Source organism: Sciurus carolinensis, chromosome 1 (genome assembly GCF_902686445.1).
Source record: "Sciurus carolinensis chromosome 1, mSciCar1.2, whole genome shotgun sequence".
NCBI lineage: Eukaryota > Metazoa > Chordata > Mammalia > Rodentia > Sciuridae > Sciurus > Sciurus carolinensis.
The window spans coordinates 64,938,482-64,957,501 of record NC_062213.1 but is presented as its reverse complement, the minus strand read 5'-3'; the positions used below and the strand labels follow the sequence as shown (position 1 = coordinate 64,957,501).

Here is a 19,020-nt window from a genome sequence, read left to right as displayed (position 1 = left end):
AAAGTGCCCCTGGGTTCAATCCCCAGAACACACACACACACACACACACACACACACGGAATAGAATTTCAATAATTTGTAACAAATACAATAAATTATTCCTATGTGTCATAGTTTTATCTTCAAAGAGACCTGTCCCTGCCATCCTGTACAGCTACAAGAGTCGGCTTTGTTTAAAAGTCCATATTGGTCTGTTACTAGTCAGACGAGAAATGGTCCAGTTGTTTGAACAGGGAAAACATAACACAAAGAATCAGTATTGCTGGGTGCAGTGGTTCACACTTGTGATGCCAGCTACTTGGGAGGCTGAAGTCAGAGATTTCAGGTTTGAGGCCAGTTTTGTCAAGTGAGTGAGACTCTGTCTCAAAAAAAAAAAAAAAAAAAAAAAAGGCTGGGAATGTAGCTCAGTGGTGGAGCACCCCTGGATTCAATTCCAGTATCACACACACAGACACACAAAAATTATCTGTTCAAGGGCATTGGTGACCAGGGATGAAGTCCTAAGGAGTAAAGAGAACTCTAAAGGACTTGGGAGTAGTAGATATAATATATAATTGCTGATATATGTCATAGAATACTGCTTCTGTGAGCCACTCCACACCCCACGGGCTGAGAGCCAGGCCTTGCTGGAGAAGGCTCAGCTGTGGCGACTGAGTACCAAACACATGGCGTGGTGCTTGCTGGAAGTCTGCACTCTAGAATACTAGGGAAGGCTGATCTCGGGGCGATGGCTCCCTGGAGCCACGCTGCTACAAAACCACCTGAGGAGGTGTGGGGGGGTGGGCCACGGGGAAGAGGGTGTTAACCTGAGGGTGCAGGGTGTCTCTTTGAAAAAGGTGGTTCAGAACAGGAAGGAAAAGATAACCAGCTTTTGGAACAAAAGTAAGAGATCAGATATTGAAAAGTGAACTTTCTCCATGAGGCCTCCCTGCGTGCTCTTGGGCAGAGGCAGATATCGCTGTCCTGTCTCCCTCTTCTGGCAGACTCGCTCAGTTAGCTTAGTGTCTGGGGCCCCCCAGCGGGGAAAGCATTCTGCTGTCTGCTCAAGGTTTACCTTCATTGGAGCATAGTCACAAAGCCTAGGAAGTGGAACATGCAGAGCAGCAAGCAGCAGCTAGATCTGCCTTGATAAGTGAACCCTCAGGCTCTTGGGCCCAGGCACGGCCTCTCTCTCTGCCATTCCATTCGTGACCCCAAGCCAGTTCTGGAGAGTCTGCTGCTGAAGCCTGGTTCCTGTCAACTGACTGAGTCATTTTGTCTACTTGGTTGTGGGTGCCTTTCCCATGTTGGATGTTTGCTGGCAGGAACTAACACTTTATTCCAAAGTTCTCAAATCATGTACTTGTTCTCCATATGCACATCCATGTGTCTTTCTCAATCTTCCAATCTCCTCCAAGTCTCTGACCAGATGGTCAGACTGTTGGCCATTGACTGAGCAGATCCTTCTGCCAGCCAGGCTTGAGCTTTTTCTTCTTTTAGCCAGTCATACGGGACCCCTTCTTTAAGGCCACACATGTAACCAGGGGAGGAGCATGGATGCATCTGTGGCAGGTGACAGGGTCACCTGGCTACCTGCTCCTTCAGCCCTACGAGAACTCAATCCTGATGTACCATTTACAATTGCTACTGGGCATGTGTGACTCTATGACCTGTTGGGTCCAAAAGAACCCAGTTTATAAGCAGTCAGTTATGGACACATGGTAAACTGGTGTTTACTGGTCAACAGTGCTATCTCTACCAGGGCCCAGTCACTTGCTAGGACTTGTTTCTCAAAGAGCATAATATACAGTCTGTATTCACAGATTCAATCAATCATGGATTGAAAACATTTAGAAAGAGTCGCTAGTACTGAACGTGTGTAGAATTTTCCTTATTATTCCCTATGCAATACAGTATAAGAACTGTTTATATAGTATTTATATCATATTTGATTTTTTAAGTAATGTAGAGATGATTTACAGCATATGGAGTCAGGTTTGGTGGCACATGCCTTTAATCCCAATGACTCAGGCTGAGGCAGGAGGATTTCAAGTTTGAGGCCAGCCTAGGCAATTAGCAAGATCCTGTCTCAAAATAAATAATAAAGAACTGGGGATGTAGCTCAGAGGTAAAGCTGCAAGTGGGCTCAATTCCTAGTAAAACTAAGTTGGGAATATGTGCATAGATTACATGCAAATACTATGCCATTTTATATAAGAGACTTGAGCATGCATATATTTTGGTAAGCACAGGGCATGCTGGAACCAGCCCCCCACAGATACTGAGGCACGTATACTTCTCCACTGTGGATGTCCTAGTTTCGTTCCAGAATCCCAGCAGAACTCACTCCATGATGCATCTTTCCTAATCGCCAGCCCTTTCAGCACCGTAGGGTCTGAAAATCCAATGATCCTAGCAGCAGGGCTGTTTGCCCTGTGACCTGGACCTGTTGCAGAAAACTTTCCTGCTCCAAGCTCCCCACGGAGCTGGATGTCTTCTGTGTCACCTGGCAGAGGGGCTCAAATAGTTCTCCTTAGACCTCTGAGTGGAGAGTGTTGCTTCCAAAACTTATGCAGCCTTACCAGGTGCTGTCTGCTTTCTTGTTTGTAGTAGGAGATTCAGATGTAGTGCTTTTTCTTATCTTTTTTAAAAATTAAAGCTAGGTTATATTTATTTATTTGGGACTAGGGATTGAACCCAGGGGTGCTCTACTACTGAAATACAGACCAAGTCCTTTTCACTTTTTATTTTGAGACAGAGTTCTCATTAAGTTTCTGTGGGTTTGGCCAAGTTCCTTGGTCTCTAACTTGTGATCCTCCTACCTGAGACTCCCAAGTCACTGGAGTTAAAGGAATGCACCATAGCACCTGCTCCTTGCCTTGTCTTGAAGACCTGATGTGATCTGTCCCTGGCTCCTGCTGGGTCCTCGCTTCCTGCTGCTGCTTCCTCAGGCATCTTCTCTAGTACACACTGGCCACACTGAGCTCCAGACGCGGCAGCTGGTTGCTGCCTCACACTCTGCATTTCTCTTTATTCCACCTGGAACATTTCTTCCCCTGTTCCTGATCCCTCACCAAATGATTAAAGGGTTATTTTATGAGAAGACATAATAGTCACATATGTCCAGTGCCTGATAACAGTGTTTTAAAACACAAAAGCAAAGATAATATAATTAAAAGGAGAAAGAGGCCTTAATATCTCTCAGCAATGGATAGAAAACCAGATAAAAATTAGTACGCAATAAATGAAGATATAGTATGCAAAACTAATCCAGCCTCAATGAGCCCATGTGTAGGTCAAAGAAAACAATGTAATTTACAAGAGGATTACCAGAGGGCAAAGTGGGCATGTTAATAAAAAGGTCAGTTCAACTTGAGAGATGCGTATGTTTCTCATAACAGTTTCTTTCTTTTTAATCCTTAAAATGTGTTTATTAATAAGATTTGTGATTTCCATCTCAGTAACATAAAACTTAACATTTAACATTTTAATATTAAAAATAATGCACTGATAATCCTAATTTCAAAGCTAGCAAAGAATTGCAATTAATGTATAAGTATTTTTATAAAATAAAGCACAATATTACTAATGTCTCAAGATTATGACTCACCAATATAAGATGCAGAGCACAAAAAAAGTATTTAAATTTTCCTTTGAAAGTCCCAAGTCTTATCTCTGTGCTACAAAACAAACTTTTACTCAGTTATTTTTAAAATATCTAAATGGGAAAAGTATACCAAAAGCCATCAACAAAGACTGATTTCGATTTCTCTTGGTTTCTAACCCTTTAGATAAGCATGCAGTTTAGAAATGCTTGTTAGGACAAATTAATGTTATGTTCTTAAACATCAGCAAACAATATAGAGTTTGAAATAATACAGGAAAAATTCTTGATAACACAGCTTCTGATGGATACAAGAAGCAAAACTGACAAGGAAAAACCGTGAACTACAATTGGGGATTTAAAAAAAATTATCTGGACAGTTTTGAGCATCAAACCCAGGGCCCTGTACATGCTAGGCAAGCGCTGTACCACTGAACTACATCAGCAGCCCTTAAATAACTGGAGATTTAAATTCATAGGATAAGCAGATGCTCCTAAAAGTGGTAAACAGGAAAATTTATTGCCTTGAAATCCATGCGTTAAAAAGAATGAAGGTTAAAAATTGATGAAATATTTATACATTTTCAAGATGTTAGAAAGAACAAACCCCCCTCCTCCCACAAGTCTACCAGACTATGCCCGGAGTAAGTACAAGCTCAGAAAGTGGGGTGGAAAGAAGGTTCCAAGATGCAGGATGTGGGGTAGTTCACAGGGCAGATTTGAAAAGAGAAGATATCTGAAACAATTAAATTACAAGCCAAATAACTTGATACATTTGGCCTCATGATGAGTTCTGCCCAAAGTTCAAAAAAGTAACATGAATCTTTTCAATTTACACATTTGCCCTGGATGCCAAAGAATTTGTATTCTCATCTGACCATGGAGGTGTTCATGCCTACTCAACTCTACATTTTGCCAAATACATGAATGAAAAATGGCATAGCCTTGTTTTTGTTTGCCTCTTGATGAAGATGATGCCAAACATCTTTTGATGCTCGTTAGCCATTTTCAATTTATCCATCCATATTTATTTTGCTCATAAACTTTTTATGTTCTTATTTTGTTAACACATTATGCAGTCTTCATTTTTTCGGTACTGGGGATTGACTGAGGATTGTGAGCCACTGAGCCACACCCCCAGCCCCCCCCCCCTTTTTTTTTTGAGACAGGGTCTCAATAAATTGCTTAGGGCCTGTCAAGTTGCTGAGGCTGGCTTTGAACTTGTGATCTTTCTGCCTCAGCCTCCTGAGTTGTTGGGATTACAGATGTGTGCCAACTTTTCCAGCTTTCATTTTTTTAAAAAATAGAATTATTAAATTTGTATTTATTTTATTCTTAATTTTTTCTCAAAGAATACTTTTTATCAACAAAGTAAATATATTCTAATAATTTTACATTGCAATATCTTTAGCTCTCTGATTCATTCATATTTGTTAAAACTGTAGGGAGATAAATTGGTATTTTCCCTCCAAATGTGAGCAACTGTCTTAAATCTTTTTTTTTTTTTTTTTTTCGGTTCTTTTTAGTTATACATGATAGAAGTTAACATTTTTTAAGAACAGCGATTCCTATGGATTAGAAATGGACTCTGTTATACATTAAGTTCACGTTTACGTAGCAATCCATCTCTGGGCTCTATTCTGTTCTCATATGTACATTTATTTCTGTGTAAGTAGATTACACTACAAAAAATGTTTTGTTAGAAGTTTCACATTTTTTCTTCTTTAAACTTTCTCATCTATTGCACATTTATTTTCCAAGTGCATTTTATTTTTTGGCTATTGGTTGAAATTGGAATGAATCTGAAGGAGTTTTATAATACTGAGTCTTTCTGGGTTCCTGGCATGTATTTTTTCAGGTCTTTAAGCAAAATTTCAGTTGTCTATATAAAGGTCTTTCACACATGTTGGATGTAATTCTACTTGATAAGCATGTATTTTTGTTATTGTGAATGGAGCTACCTAAAGAGACATTTACGGACTGGTTATGGGTGGAGGATTGGGAAGAGGTTGATCAATGGGTACTGTGACAGGAGGAAGTCCTGGTGTGCTGTTGCACAACACAATTAGCAGTAATGGACTGTGTATTTCAGAAGGCTGGAAGAAATATTTTGAATGTTTTCACCGTGAAGAAATGTTAAATGAGCAGATAGATACGTCTACCCTGATCAAACATTATACATGTACATGTATTATCAAAGCATCACACAGCATCCCATAAATGTTTAATGTTTTTATGTACTGGTTAAAAAATGAGTTTAAAAAACTGGTTGTTAGTGTGGATACAGTATTGATTTTGTATATCATAGCCATCTTACAGAGCTTTCCTATTTATTCCAAGAGCTAGTCAATTGATTCATTTAAGTTTTCCCTATAGTTGGTCAAATTGGGTTAGTGTTTTCTCTCTTCAATTCCTAGCTCTAATACTTCATTTTTTAGCATTGGCTGTGGGCCTTTACTACTTTTAATGATTTGGATTGCATCAGATGATAAATAACCTTAAGTAGGATTAGGATATTCATCTTCCTAGAGGTTTTATATTTTCTAGAAATCTTCCTATGAAGTTTTATCAAACTGCATCTATTAAGTTAGTTATGTGAGTTTTTTCTTCTTTTAATAGGCTAAGGCTGCTAATAGCATAGTTTTCTCATCTTTAATCTTTTTTTTTTTTTTTTTTTTGGTACAAGATAAGGGCCTGGGGGTGTAGTTCACTGATAAGAGTACTTGCTTAATATGTGCAAGGCCCTTGGTTTGATCCCCAGCACCACAAAATTAAAACAAAAAGCTCTAGGATACTCCCAACTGCAATCTAGCTTTGCTCCTTGTAGTTGTGGAATTTTTCCCAGGACCTTGTCCTTTTCAAGCTAGCACCTGTAATGGGCTCAACAAAGCTGTATTTCAGAGAGAGGGAGAAAGGAGAGAAGAGGGAGGGGAGAGAGGGGAGAGGGGGAGAGGGGGAGAGGGAGAGAACAGATGTATTTACTAATATTTCAGATAGTTTGACTTAAGTTTTAAATATTCTATTTGCATTGTTCCCAATTATGACCAAACCAACCCACTAAACCATTATGAATATTCTCACATGTGATCTATAATCTTAATAAGCTAGTCCAAAGTCCACAGCATTCTCATGAACCTTTTTGGAAATCTGGGAATGGGAGGTGGAACAGCATGGTGAAAGGAAGGAGCAGTAACATCATCTAGGACTCAGTGGAATAGATTTGTCCTATGTAAACTAATCTTTTTTTTTTTTTTTTTTTTTTTTTTTTTTGAGGTGCTGGGGATTGAACCTAGGGCCTTGTGCTTACGAGGCAAGCACTCTACCAACTGAGCTATACCCCCAGCCCTACCTAATCTTAAACAGGACACAATCCTTATCTTCAGTCTGAAAATCTAGCCAGACATGGTGATGCATGCTGATAATCCCAGAGACTCAGTCAATCTCAACAATATAGTGAGGTTCTAAGCAACTCAGTGAGACCATATCTCAAAATAAAAAATAAAAAGGGCTGGGGATGTGGCTAAGTGATTAGTGCCCCTGGGTTCAATCTCCAGTACTAAAAAAAAAAAAGAATGGGTTATTGGGGAGCTGGGAATAGCTCAGTGGTAGAGTGTTTGCCCAGCATGTGTAAAACCCTGGGTTTAATTTCCAGCATCACTTTAAAAAAAAAAAAAAAGGAAAGAAAAGAAAGAAAGAAAAGGGCTAGTTGCAGAATGAAATGTTATTTTGATGTGAAGGTGTCAACTGCCATGTATCAATATGAGAAATAACTGACAGTTAATGTATTTTTAATTTAAATGCAGTTATGAAAGAAGATACAATACAAACACATTAAAATCTCTAAAGCCATGTAAAACCCGAAGGCATTAAAATTTATTAAATGATGCAATAACAACAGAATTCTTTATTTACAATAGCATTATTTAACATCAAATAAGCAAATAGCATCAGCAAAGCAATATTAACTTGCATAAATGTATTTAAAATTTCTCTGAATATATCTACCTTTGCATAAACTGCTCACACTAGAAATACAAACATCAATGCAGGTGAACAAAGTGATGTTCAGAGTCAACTCCGTTCTGAAAATAAATCACAACCTGAAACACTGTAAGCTTTCTCCTGAAGAACCATAGTTAATATATTGCTTAATTTTACCCTTGTATAATCTTTTCATATACACACATCTCAGATGCAACTTTATGAGGAACTGTACAAATAAAACCCACAAATGACAAAGGAAAAAAAATGACAGTTAAATGTTTGAAGAAATGTATCATCATCACTATTCAATAACATAAAGATTAAGTGATGATGCACTTATTCAAAAATTGTACACAATTCACTATACAAATATAATACATTGGACAGCTATGTAGGAATATACAAGACTTAAAAACAGATCTAAGGCATTATGCTAGATTTTAGCATTTTGAGGTTCTTGCACATAGCTTTTACCTGTAGTAAGAAACTTAAAAGATTTTGTTTTAGTCTATAAAGAAACACCAGGGAGAAAATTCTAATTAAAATCGAAGCCACTACAGTAATTTTCTTTTGTGCAGAGAATGCTTTGCTCTTAGGCAGCATACTACCATACAAACACTAGAAAATTTTAAATTCACACCAACAATTAATGGCTTAAGTTGCATTTCAAAATTGATTGTGTATCTTTGGGTTCTGCAAGTGGATCTGTGCCACCCAATTCATGTGTTAAGCCCATATGAACTCCATTTTTAAACACAGATTAAAAATTGCATTATATAAACTGCAAAAACATTGCTTTCAATTATTACAGGCCATAAGAGATACACGTGGGGAGAGGGGCATTTTAATCTTTGAGTCAAATGAATTCATTGTAGTAAAACAACTCACTTCACTTTTTAAACTTACCACATTACATGAACACTTAAATGGGTTTTATAACCAAGTTAAGGTATGTATACTTTTCACATTATGTTTTTCACATTTAGTAATATAAGTAAAACACTGATTATTTGTTCTCTTAAACAAAAACCAAGTACTCAGTCTAACAAATTTATTGTGTACAGCATGAGAAATACTGATAATGAAGGGAATTGATTTGGCTTTTGCTTCTATAGTGATCAATATGATCAGAGAATTCCTTTACTTATTTTCTTCTCCTAATTAGATGTAAAACAAAATCCATTACCTGATCTGAACCCTAAGAGCATTTATTATCTCTTTTCCTTCAAGACAGTAATGATCACGAGTTATTCTGAACTGCCAGTATCACAGATCTGCAGATTTGTCCAACTCGGATTGATGTTAAAACACAGTGGGCAGATGGATAAAAAATGAAAGATACGTAGTTATTTTTGGATGGTGTAGTGAAAAGGGACTTAAAATAAATCCGGTTTAAACTCCATTTTCTCTTTTGTGCTGTGTGAAGTTAAAGTCATTCTAACTCACATAGTTCCAAAAATTAACTCAAAACTGGTCACACGAAACTGTGCGCCACGTGAACCTCATCGTGTGGATGAGGTCCTGGAGTTCTGGGCCCACGTCTGCTTGATTTACCATCATAGCTGGGCAACCCAATGGTTTGGTGGAGAAAAGTAGAGCCTTTTGAGGGGACATGTGAACTGGTGGCCGCCGAGAAGTGCTGTTCCTTGGCCACCTCCCTGTATTCAGATCCCTCTCAAAAAGGAAAAAGATATCGAAATGCAAATTTCCAGAAGTTTCTTTAGTATGGAGCAACACTTTTAGACTGTCTACTTACCATTTATCTTTGGGTTATATCTCTTCCTATATTTCCGTAATCCATGCATATAGGGAGAGATATAAATATAAATAGGGGTAGTTTGTACATTTTTCACCCTGCCACAAATAAACAATCAATCAAATTTCAAGGAAAAACTTCTCTGTTCCTAAAAAGCCTGGCTAATGAGATATTATAAAATGCTTTGCTTTTTAGACATCAAAAAGATATCATTCTGAAATTTAGGTAAGAAAGTATGTGTATTAGGGGTCGGGGAGAAATAGCTCAAAAAAGGTCATCAGTTTCTTGGTATTGCAGTTGTCTGAAACTGACACCAATTAATAAAATATTCCCCTACCAGAGTGGGCAGAAAAACAACCATAAAAGTGGCCTGCTTAGTAACATGTAGTCTTTCTAAGGTTCATTAAGAAAGAATATAAACATATAAAAATCAAGAATTGGTTCCTACAGCGGCTGCATATCATATAGATTAGATAAATGATTTATGAGCAGAATCACAAGGTTTAGAAAATAAAAAGTCTGAAGTCTACAAATTAGGTCTAATCAAGGCATTGATATCCTTTACAAAACACCTTTAGGAGACATTGCTATGAAGATATCTAATTTAATACTGAAGTACCTCATTTTTTGAGTCAATTCCACAATATGTATACCTCACAAAAATTATACAATTAAAACACTTAAGTTTTCAACTTAAATTATTGCTTGTTTACATATAAACTGGATTTTATGTACCTTACAAAACTTCGGCTTAGTCAGCACTGCTAAAAAACAAAATAAAAAACACATGGCAGAGGTTAAATCTGTCGTGATATCTGCTGTCAATTTCAATACACTAGTTATAGTGTCTTCTCCTGTTCTGGAGGCCAGAGTTGCTGGGGAACAGAATACACATGCTTCCAAAGCAGGTGTCCTTAGCTTGACTGGTATCGAGTCTTACCTTTGCTCCTCTCCTTGCCAGTAAATGCATCTTTCTGAAATTCAATAGTTAGTAATTGCTAAGTGGCTGGCAAAAATTTTAGGAAATAAAGGGCTTACCTGGTTTCTGTAGTTTGTTATCTTTTTTAAAAATTAATAAAAGTAGGGGGAACCGGGGGAGGCAAGAGTCAAAACCAGAAGGGGAAGGGGAGATACTAATTCAAGATGATTAATCTAAAGGGAACTTAATTTAGAAATGAAAAAATTTCTTCTCGAGAGAAAAAAATGGAACAGATAATTGTTAAAATATTAACAGCCCTCTCACAGGCTTCTTTTCATCTGTTCACTAATGGGAATCCCTTTCCAATATGGTCTTTAGAGCTTTCTGCAAAGACATAACAGCTATGACTTTATAGGTCTTCACTTATTGGGTATGTCTGTACATATAGCACTGTCCACAGTGTCTGCTTCCATCCCAAATGCAGGCTTTAATTTAAAAAAAGTTTGATTTGTTTTTAAAATTCTTTTCTTTCCCCCAGATGAAATCTTATTTTTTTTGCACTAGACTGATTAGCCAAGGAAAACAAGCAAGAAACCAGTGTCTGGAACTGAACAGGAACAGAACAAGAGCATGGTTCTCCTTAAATACATACATTTAAATACATTCATCTGACATGGTATGAAATTTGCCTGTCAACATTTACTTTGCAGGAGAGATCTAAGTTGCACTAAGGTGAATGCAGTGAACAGACTGAGCGACTGTCTGGATGTGAGCTTCGGACTGAGACGAGAGGAGGCAGCTCCTCCTGCAGCAGCCGAGCGCACTCCACAATTCCTCGCTGGGAGCCAGGGGCCCAGGCCTGTCTGCTCATCGTGCTCTGGGAGAACTGGCGGGCAGGTCAGTTGGGTCAAAACAAAGAGACGAAGCTCTCCAGACTGATAAGTGTTTTGAGCAAGTGAGCCCGGTCAGCTGAAGAAAGAAGCAACCAGCTACCTTCAGGGTCAGCAGTATTTCTGCAGGAAAACAAAATCATGAAACATGAGTTTTTGATGAAACACTACAAAAACATCAAAATACTTGACTGTTTTAAATGATGCAAATCACAAGGCCACATCTGGGGAACTACAGGGTTTCAGATACTGATAAGTGGGTGGTGCTGAACATGACCCTTTTTTGGGGTGGGGGAACAGGGATTGAACGCAGGGGAGTTCAACCAGTGAGCCAAATCCCTAGCCCTTTTTAATTTTGAGACAGGGTCTCACTGAGTTGCTTAGAGCCTTACTACATTGCTATGGCTGACTTTCAACTTGAGATTCTCCTGCCTCAGTTTCTTGAGTTGCTGGGATTATTGGCCTGTGCCCTGCACTGAATACAGTGTTTGCTGAGGAATGAGGCTGAGCCCAACAGATTCTGTGTGGTTTCATGTAGGACATGGCTGGCAAATGGATTATCGGTTAGTCTCTCCTGAATCACCTCTGCTTGACTACTAATGGTGTCTTAGTCCAATTTTATTTCTCTTACTTTCTCAACAGACATGACTGATACAACCCAGTTGCTGAATCTTGCTTTTGGGTAGGGTTCAACCCAGAAGGGGCTGCTACTTCCTAATCCTTCTCATTCCTCCAGTATAAACCCACTTCCTATAAGCTGTCTCTCTTGATTCTCCCTTACAAGATACTTCCAAGGTACTATGGGTGTGCTTTCCCTGGCTTTAGTAAGCAAGTATACCTGGGTTTTGGCCTTAGGGTTATTCCTGTTAGTTTGGCTGCTATACATTGACGATTTAGATGACAGGCTATCAAGTTTGGAGTAAGCAGGAGTTAGCTGGAGGTAATTCCTTGGTTGCTATGATTTTATCTGTCAGTGATTTTCTTTGGCTATTACCCATCTTCCTCCCAGAAGTTTTCATCTATTTGGCAAATACTGAGGATCTGCTACTGTGTGCCAGATGATGACACAAGACAGTCCTAGTCACTACAAACACAAAAATCACTGAATAGGCATGACAAACCATCCAATACAAATGTGATTGAATTCTGTGAGGGGAAACAGTGGGTGCTATAGGAACATGTAGCTACTGCTTCTGGGATTTAGATATTTAGACACAGAATTTTAGCACAGAAAAGCCACAGGAGGTTATCTAGGTTGAGCCAGGCATGATGGTGCACGCGTGTAAACCCAGCAACTCAGTAGGGCAAGGCAGGGGGATCACAAATTCAAGTCCAGTTGGGGTAATTTAGTGAGACCCTGTCTCAAAATAAAAAGGGCTGGAGATGTTAACTCAGTGGTTAAGTGACCCTGGATTAATTCAATTCTCAGTAACACATATGCACATGGGGAAAAGAGAGAGAGAGAGAGAGATAAGATAGATAGATATATATTATTATATATAACCAGTTGCCAGATCATAAATTCTAGAGGTCAAAGGTATAATCACATTAGTCCCTGACCAGGTACATGGTTCTCTTCAGAGCTTACTTCATGCACACTAGGCAAGTGCTTGGCCACTGAGCTCCATCCTCAGCCCTTTTTAAATTTTATTCTGAGACAGGGTCTCACTAAGTTGCTGAGGCTGGCCTTGAACTTATAATCCTCCTGCCTTAAGCCTCCCATGTCACCGGGATTACAGGTGCAAGCCACCATATCCTGCAAAATTTGGGTTCCTGATTCATCGATTTAACTCATTTATAATGAGCTTAAAGAAATTTGCAAAAAAGCACCATATGCACTGTATGCTAAATGAAATGAGAATTTATAACCACCTTTAATGTACTGGTTGATAATAAATCTATGCTCATTTTGTTTGGTCTATAAAATATTCATGTCACTTCACTACCATAGTCTTTTGCTGTTTCTTACCCGTGATGCATCTCCCTCCTGCTTAATCATATCCATTCCGGGCAGCTGGTTTTGGAAAAGGTTGCCTCCCCTTAGAGCAGGATCATTAACCTGAGGGCAATAAGATACGACAGGTGGGACATCCAAAAGAGCACTGGAGAACAACCATCACCTTATGCTTTCTAATCTTTTTTTAAGAGTATATAGAAAAAGACTAAAAATGGTTGCAGGGCTGGGAATTTAGCTTAGTGGTAGAGCACTTGCCTACCAATGCATATTGCTACTGGGGGAAAAAAAGGAGCTTCATCCCTGTGCCTATTCTCCCATGTGTATATATTTTGAGAAGAGTACAGAGGAACATAAAAACAAACTCTTGCAATACAGTAGCTGCTTTCAAATTAAATTTGATCTGCATTCTGAATAGAAATCAGAGATAATACAAGAGGCATGTTCATGCCATTCACTTTTTAACTGGTTCAAATTAGACCAATGACATATTTGAAACTGTGAAAGTCATCTGAGATGCTCTTGACATCTTTGTCACTTCGGCTAATAATTTGTTAACAGTTGTGGTTTTTTTTTTTTTTTTTTTTTTTTTTTTTGGTGGGAAGGGGGTGCCACCGGAATTGAACCCAGGGGCACTCTACCACATCTCCAGTCCTTTCTTTCTCTCTCTCTCTCTCTCTCTCTTTTTAAATTTTAAGACAAGGTCTTACTAAGTTACTCAGGGCCTTGCCAAGTTGCTCAGGCTGGCCTTGAATTGCGATCCTCCTGCCTCAGCCTCCCAAGCCATTGGGATTAGAGGAGTGCATCATCATGCCTGGCAGCATTCGTATATTTACAAAAAATAAGAATAATAATTTTGTCAGAAGACACTACAATTATGTTTCTTGGCTTGAAAATTAACTCTGATATTCAAGAGTTTTTTTTTTTATTAGAACATTATAGTTATACATAGCAGTTGGTTTTGACAGAATCATACATGGTTGAATTTGATTTACTCCCTTTTCAATCCTCATTACCTTCTTTTCCCTTCCATCCTCCCTCCCAATATTCTCCTTTCTCTACTCTACTGATCTTCCTTTCCTCATTATTTATTTGTTTTTAATTTCTAAAAAAAATTTTAAATTTTTTAAATTAAAAAAGATTTTTTAATTGGACACAATACTTTTGTTTATTTATTTTTTATGTGGTGCTGAGGATAGAGCCCAGCACCCCATGCATGCTAGGCAAACGCTCTACCACTGAGCCACAACCACAGACCTATTTATTTTTGATTGATGCCCCTACATATAAAGATGGAATTCACAGTGTTATATTTATATATGCTCATAACACAAAAAATTTTGTTGCCTTCATTCCACAATTCTCCTTTCCTGTCCCTCCTCTCTCTTAATCCCCTTCTGCTCCACTAAACTTCCCTATATCTTTATAATATCCCATCCCATTTTATCCCAAAAGGTTTTAAATCCATGCAAAAGTTTTCAACAATTTAGATTACTAAAAATGCACCAGTTTACTTCTGAGTAGGTTAAACTAGTGCTATGCTATAGTGGATTATTCCAGTGGATCTCACTCTGTCCACATTCCTGAGAAAGCAAACCACTAATTCTATATTTCTTTAATTTATATCTGTTTGATTTACCTCAAGAAGTGTTCAACCACCATCAACTCAACAACATATGTACAAGTTATAAATAAGTATACAGCCTTCTTAAATTGCAAAGGGCTTTAAATTTCCATATGTACCACCTTACATATTAATCATCATTTTATAGACTAAAACACTTGAGGCATTGTAATATTTTAGTAAAATTTCACAAAACTGTGATTTACTAATATCAGAATTCAATAGACCTAATCAGCCTGGTGTAGCAGTACACATCTAATCCCAGTTACTTGGAGGCTGAGGCAGGAGGACTACAAGTTTGGTGCTAGTCTGGGCAACTTAGTGAGACCCTATCTCAGGATAAAAAGTAAATAGGGCTGGGGATGGAGTTCTTTGTGGAAGGCCTTGGCTTCAATCCCCAGTATCACATTAAGAAAAAACAACAATAAAAAACAAGATTGAAATTCATGGGGCTAACATGACTCATTGCTTATGTTCTTTAAACTCCCCATGCCTCAGTTTCTCCATATATGAAACAAAATTCAGGGTCCTTACCACAATTTTACTTTGAATGAACTACTGAGGATTAGTAGCAGAATGCCAACAGTTAGGGCCCTTTAAAAACAATATGTTCATTCTTATCTTCCCCCTATCACTGCCCCCCCACCCCGCCCCCATTATATATTGTCATGCACTTATCAGAGAAAACATTCGGCCTTTGGTTTTTTGGGCTTGGCCTATTTCACTTAGTGGTGTGAGTCTACATTGTGTACAACCACAGAAATGAAAAGTTGTACCCCATTTGTGTACAACGAATCAAAATGTGTCTGTAAAAATAAAAAAGATTTTAATAAAAAAATCCCAATATATTCTGTAAATACCATGATAAAATTATTATTCTTGAGTTCTGGGCTGGCAGTTTATTATCTCAAATGCTTTGAGTTTCTTCACCACCTGGTGTGTACTCAGGGACAGAATTATTTAATACCAGATGAAATTATTAAAAAAAAAAATCATTCCTCTTCCAAAAATCATGGCACCCACATTCCAACAACGAAAACAAACAGTTCTTGAATTATCTGTGTTAGTCTCCCTGCATAAACGAAGTATTATTTTAAGCTAACTGGGTGGCAGGAGTTTGGTCCTTGCTTTTCATCTGGTTTTACATTAAGAAAAAAGTAAGTTCTTAAAGTACCACCCCAAAATAAAGTGATATAAAATGCACACTCAACACTCCATTTTTAGAGATTCATTTTAGAAACTGCTAAATTCCTCAAATTGAAAAAAAAAATGTAAATGATGTGAAGGTTAACAAATATTTAAAAAAAAAAAATCCTTCAGCCGTCAGGAATCCTTTCAAGTTTATTTTGTCCTTACCAAATATTTTTGCTAATCTCACTAACATAGGTGAAAATAAGGTGAAAAAACAATCTTCAAAATAAATGTGGGAATTGAAGGAAGATGTTAGGTACATGGAAAGATACATTTAATGCAAAAATAGACAAAAGCCACCATCAGAGGACACCAGGCGGCTTGCTACTTCATGCTTACCTGCTCAGGACCCATGGAGGACAGCCCCGACGTAGGCACGGAGGTCACTGAGGTCATGCTGATCTGTCCTGTCATCTGGTTCATGTTGCTCATGCCACCCGAGTTGGTTGCCATGGACACATTGATGTTCATATTGTTATTGTACATGCTGGTGTTTGCTTGCTGCCCAAAGTGTGGTGGGGACTGTTGTGAAAACATGCTAGGACAGAGTGGAAATAGAAAATAAAATGTTAGAGCCCCGTGGCAGACAGGCAGGCAGTGTTGAGAACTTGTTCTTAGGGCATTTACTTTAGAGTGAATAAGGAAACCGCGTGAGACCAGGGAGGATAGACAGCAGGTGAGGGGGTCGCTGAGGCCTAATCAGTAGGGGAAGTGCTGTAGGAACCACCCAGCTTGTGTTCCCCGCTTCCCAGCTGCATCCAAGGAGCTTTCCATTTTGTTTTTATAACATGAACTGAAAAAGGGTGGCTTTATGTCACTGCCTTCCACAGCAGTTTCTATGACAAATTGGTGGGGGTGGTACCTGCTTAGAGGTGTTGCTTTTACTCCAAAAGAATAGGTATTTTGTTATACTTTTGCAAATTTTGGGTGACTTTTGCCCTGGGATGAATTAACTGGCTTACTTAGCAATTTACTCGAGCAAATCAGTAAAGAAATACTGAAATAAGAAAGGTAGTTTATAAAAAGTTTCCTTAGTGACCATTGTTATCAAAAAGACACAGAAACTTGGTGTTACCTGTTTCCGCCCATGTTCCCCTGAGCCCATCCGTTCATGTCTGCTGGGGCTTGATAGGCTGGGTTGGCCTGAGACTGCTGCATCATGGGGCTTTGGGTATGTGCCATTCGGGGGGACATTAGAGGACTCTGGGGGGTCGTAGCCCCAGTAAAGCCTGGATCAGGTTGCTGACTTATTCCTTAAAAAACAAAACAGAAATTCAAAAACTACCATTAGTTTTATGGTAAAGATGGGGAAAAAAGAACTTTCCAAATTAAATACACATCAAAATTACCTTCAAATATATGAGCATGTGCAGGTTAACTACTTACATTTGAAAAAGATTTTGAGCTGAGATAAAATGCAGGAAGAAAAAAAACTTCATACTTTGATTCTTTACAGTAGGTAGAGGGGGGCCTAGAAACCATACTAACAAGAAAGGCTGGAGGAGATAAACTACTACTCTTGCCTCAAATCCCTCTCCAAATCATGAATGGGTTAATTATATATATTTGTCTTTGACCTGAAATGTCAAAGTCTTTAAATTCTTAAAAAACTGTAGTGGACTATAGTTTAATCCATTCCAACAGGATTGTTTAGGTTTATATTGGATTAAAGTTCCGCTATATAACAAAACACATGAATGATTTTTCATTAGCAAGTCATTCCATGATGACAAGGATGTGAAATGTACATGTTTAATATTTAAATAAGCTACAAAAGGAAAGTAATCTTTTGCCAGAAAAAAGATGCACATTATGTTTGTTTCTTTAAAATAACAGGAGAGCTGGGCACGGTGGTGCACGCCTGTAATCCCAGCAGCTCAGGAGACTGATACAGGAAGATGGAGAGTTCAAAGCCAACCTCAGCAAAAGCGAGACACTAAGCAACTCAGTGAGACTCTGTCTCTAAATAAAATACAAAATAGGGCTGGGGATGTTGCTCAGTGGTTGAGTGCCCCCAAGTTCAATCCCAGTACCAAAAAAAAAAAAAAAAAAAAAAAAAGACTTGAATTTAGTCAACATAGTTGTTTATAAATAACTCAGGCAAGGGTAAGGAAAATCATTTTGAATATTAATGTAAGCACTTTAGGTTTATTAATAATTCAACTATTAATTGTATATGACATGCACACAAATATTAATGTTTATGACATGATACTCTTGGTATTTCATCTCTTAAGACTGACATGAAATAACAAATCAATAGGAAAAAAACTAAGAGGTTTCCCATTGTGGTTTCTATACAGCACCTTCCAAGAATTATCTATTCATTAAAGATCTGGTGTAATCATTAAAGTCTTTATTTTTCAAAAGTTATAGAATATCTATAATATATAAATTTATGCCTCAATATTTTATACCTATTGATTTGTCTTGAGTCAGAGGAATTCAAATATAAATACTGATTTATACATATACACCTTTGTTCACAGACACTGACAACAACAAATATATTCATACACACTCACTCAGTCTATTGATGAGATAGACACGCTCTACACACACACACTTACTTCTGTCATTCTTAAGTAAAACCTGCACTCAGAGAAAAGTGGTACCTGAGCTGAGAGCCTGGAAGGTACTGTGCTGGACTTGGGGACTCCTGACAGGCCCCAACTGTCCTCCCAGGTTTCCTATCATTCCCTGGTTAGTCAGATTCATCTGGGAGCCATGCAAAGAGCTGTGAGAGAGGAGCTGTGACCCAGGACTGGGGGACACCAGGGAGAAAGGACTGGTGAAAGGTGGTGGGGATGTAAGTCCAGTACCGTAGTTTGGAGGAAATGGAAACTGCTGTGCGTTTGCCTGGGGAATCCGGGGATTGCTCATGGTTGCTGGCATACCACTAGGAGCCACCATGCTTGGTGTCATATTCAACCCTTGTCCTCTCATCATCAAAGTTCGTTGCTGAACTTGCTGTTGCTGATGCATTTGTCTCTGTCGAAGATGCTGGTTCAGGATCTCCCTCTGTCTCTGGGCCAGCATCTGTGCATTAATAGGTGCCTGAAATCAAGGGCAAAGATGGAGGAAAACATTGGGGGTAATCGCAGATTAGATAGGACAAT

The 19,020-nt window shown here is 38.4% G+C and overlaps 1 protein-coding gene across 5 annotated transcripts in view; it reads right to left on the bottom strand.

Moving 5' to 3' along the window:
• Window positions 1-7,428: 7,428 nt before the first annotated feature.
• Window positions 7,429-19,020, bottom strand: part of Ncoa2 (nuclear receptor coactivator 2) — a 261,914-nt gene continuing 250,322 nt past the window's right edge. For 4 of the 5 annotated variants that reach the window (XM_047548762.1, XM_047548796.1, XM_047548772.1 and 1 more), the window contains 5 exons: window positions 18,724-18,958; window positions 16,977-17,154; window positions 16,241-16,439; window positions 13,102-13,191; window positions 7,429-11,255 (listed from right to left, as the gene is read on the bottom strand). In XM_047548762.1, coding sequence (XP_047404718.1) covers window positions 11,244-11,255; window positions 13,102-13,191; window positions 16,241-16,439; window positions 16,977-17,154; window positions 18,724-18,958 — 714 coding nt within the window. In that variant the 3' untranslated portion in view covers window positions 7,429-11,243. The remainder of the gene's footprint in view (window positions 11,256-13,101; window positions 13,192-16,240; window positions 16,440-16,976; window positions 17,155-18,723; window positions 18,959-19,020) is intronic. The other variant, XM_047548788.1, reaches the window with a different exon arrangement.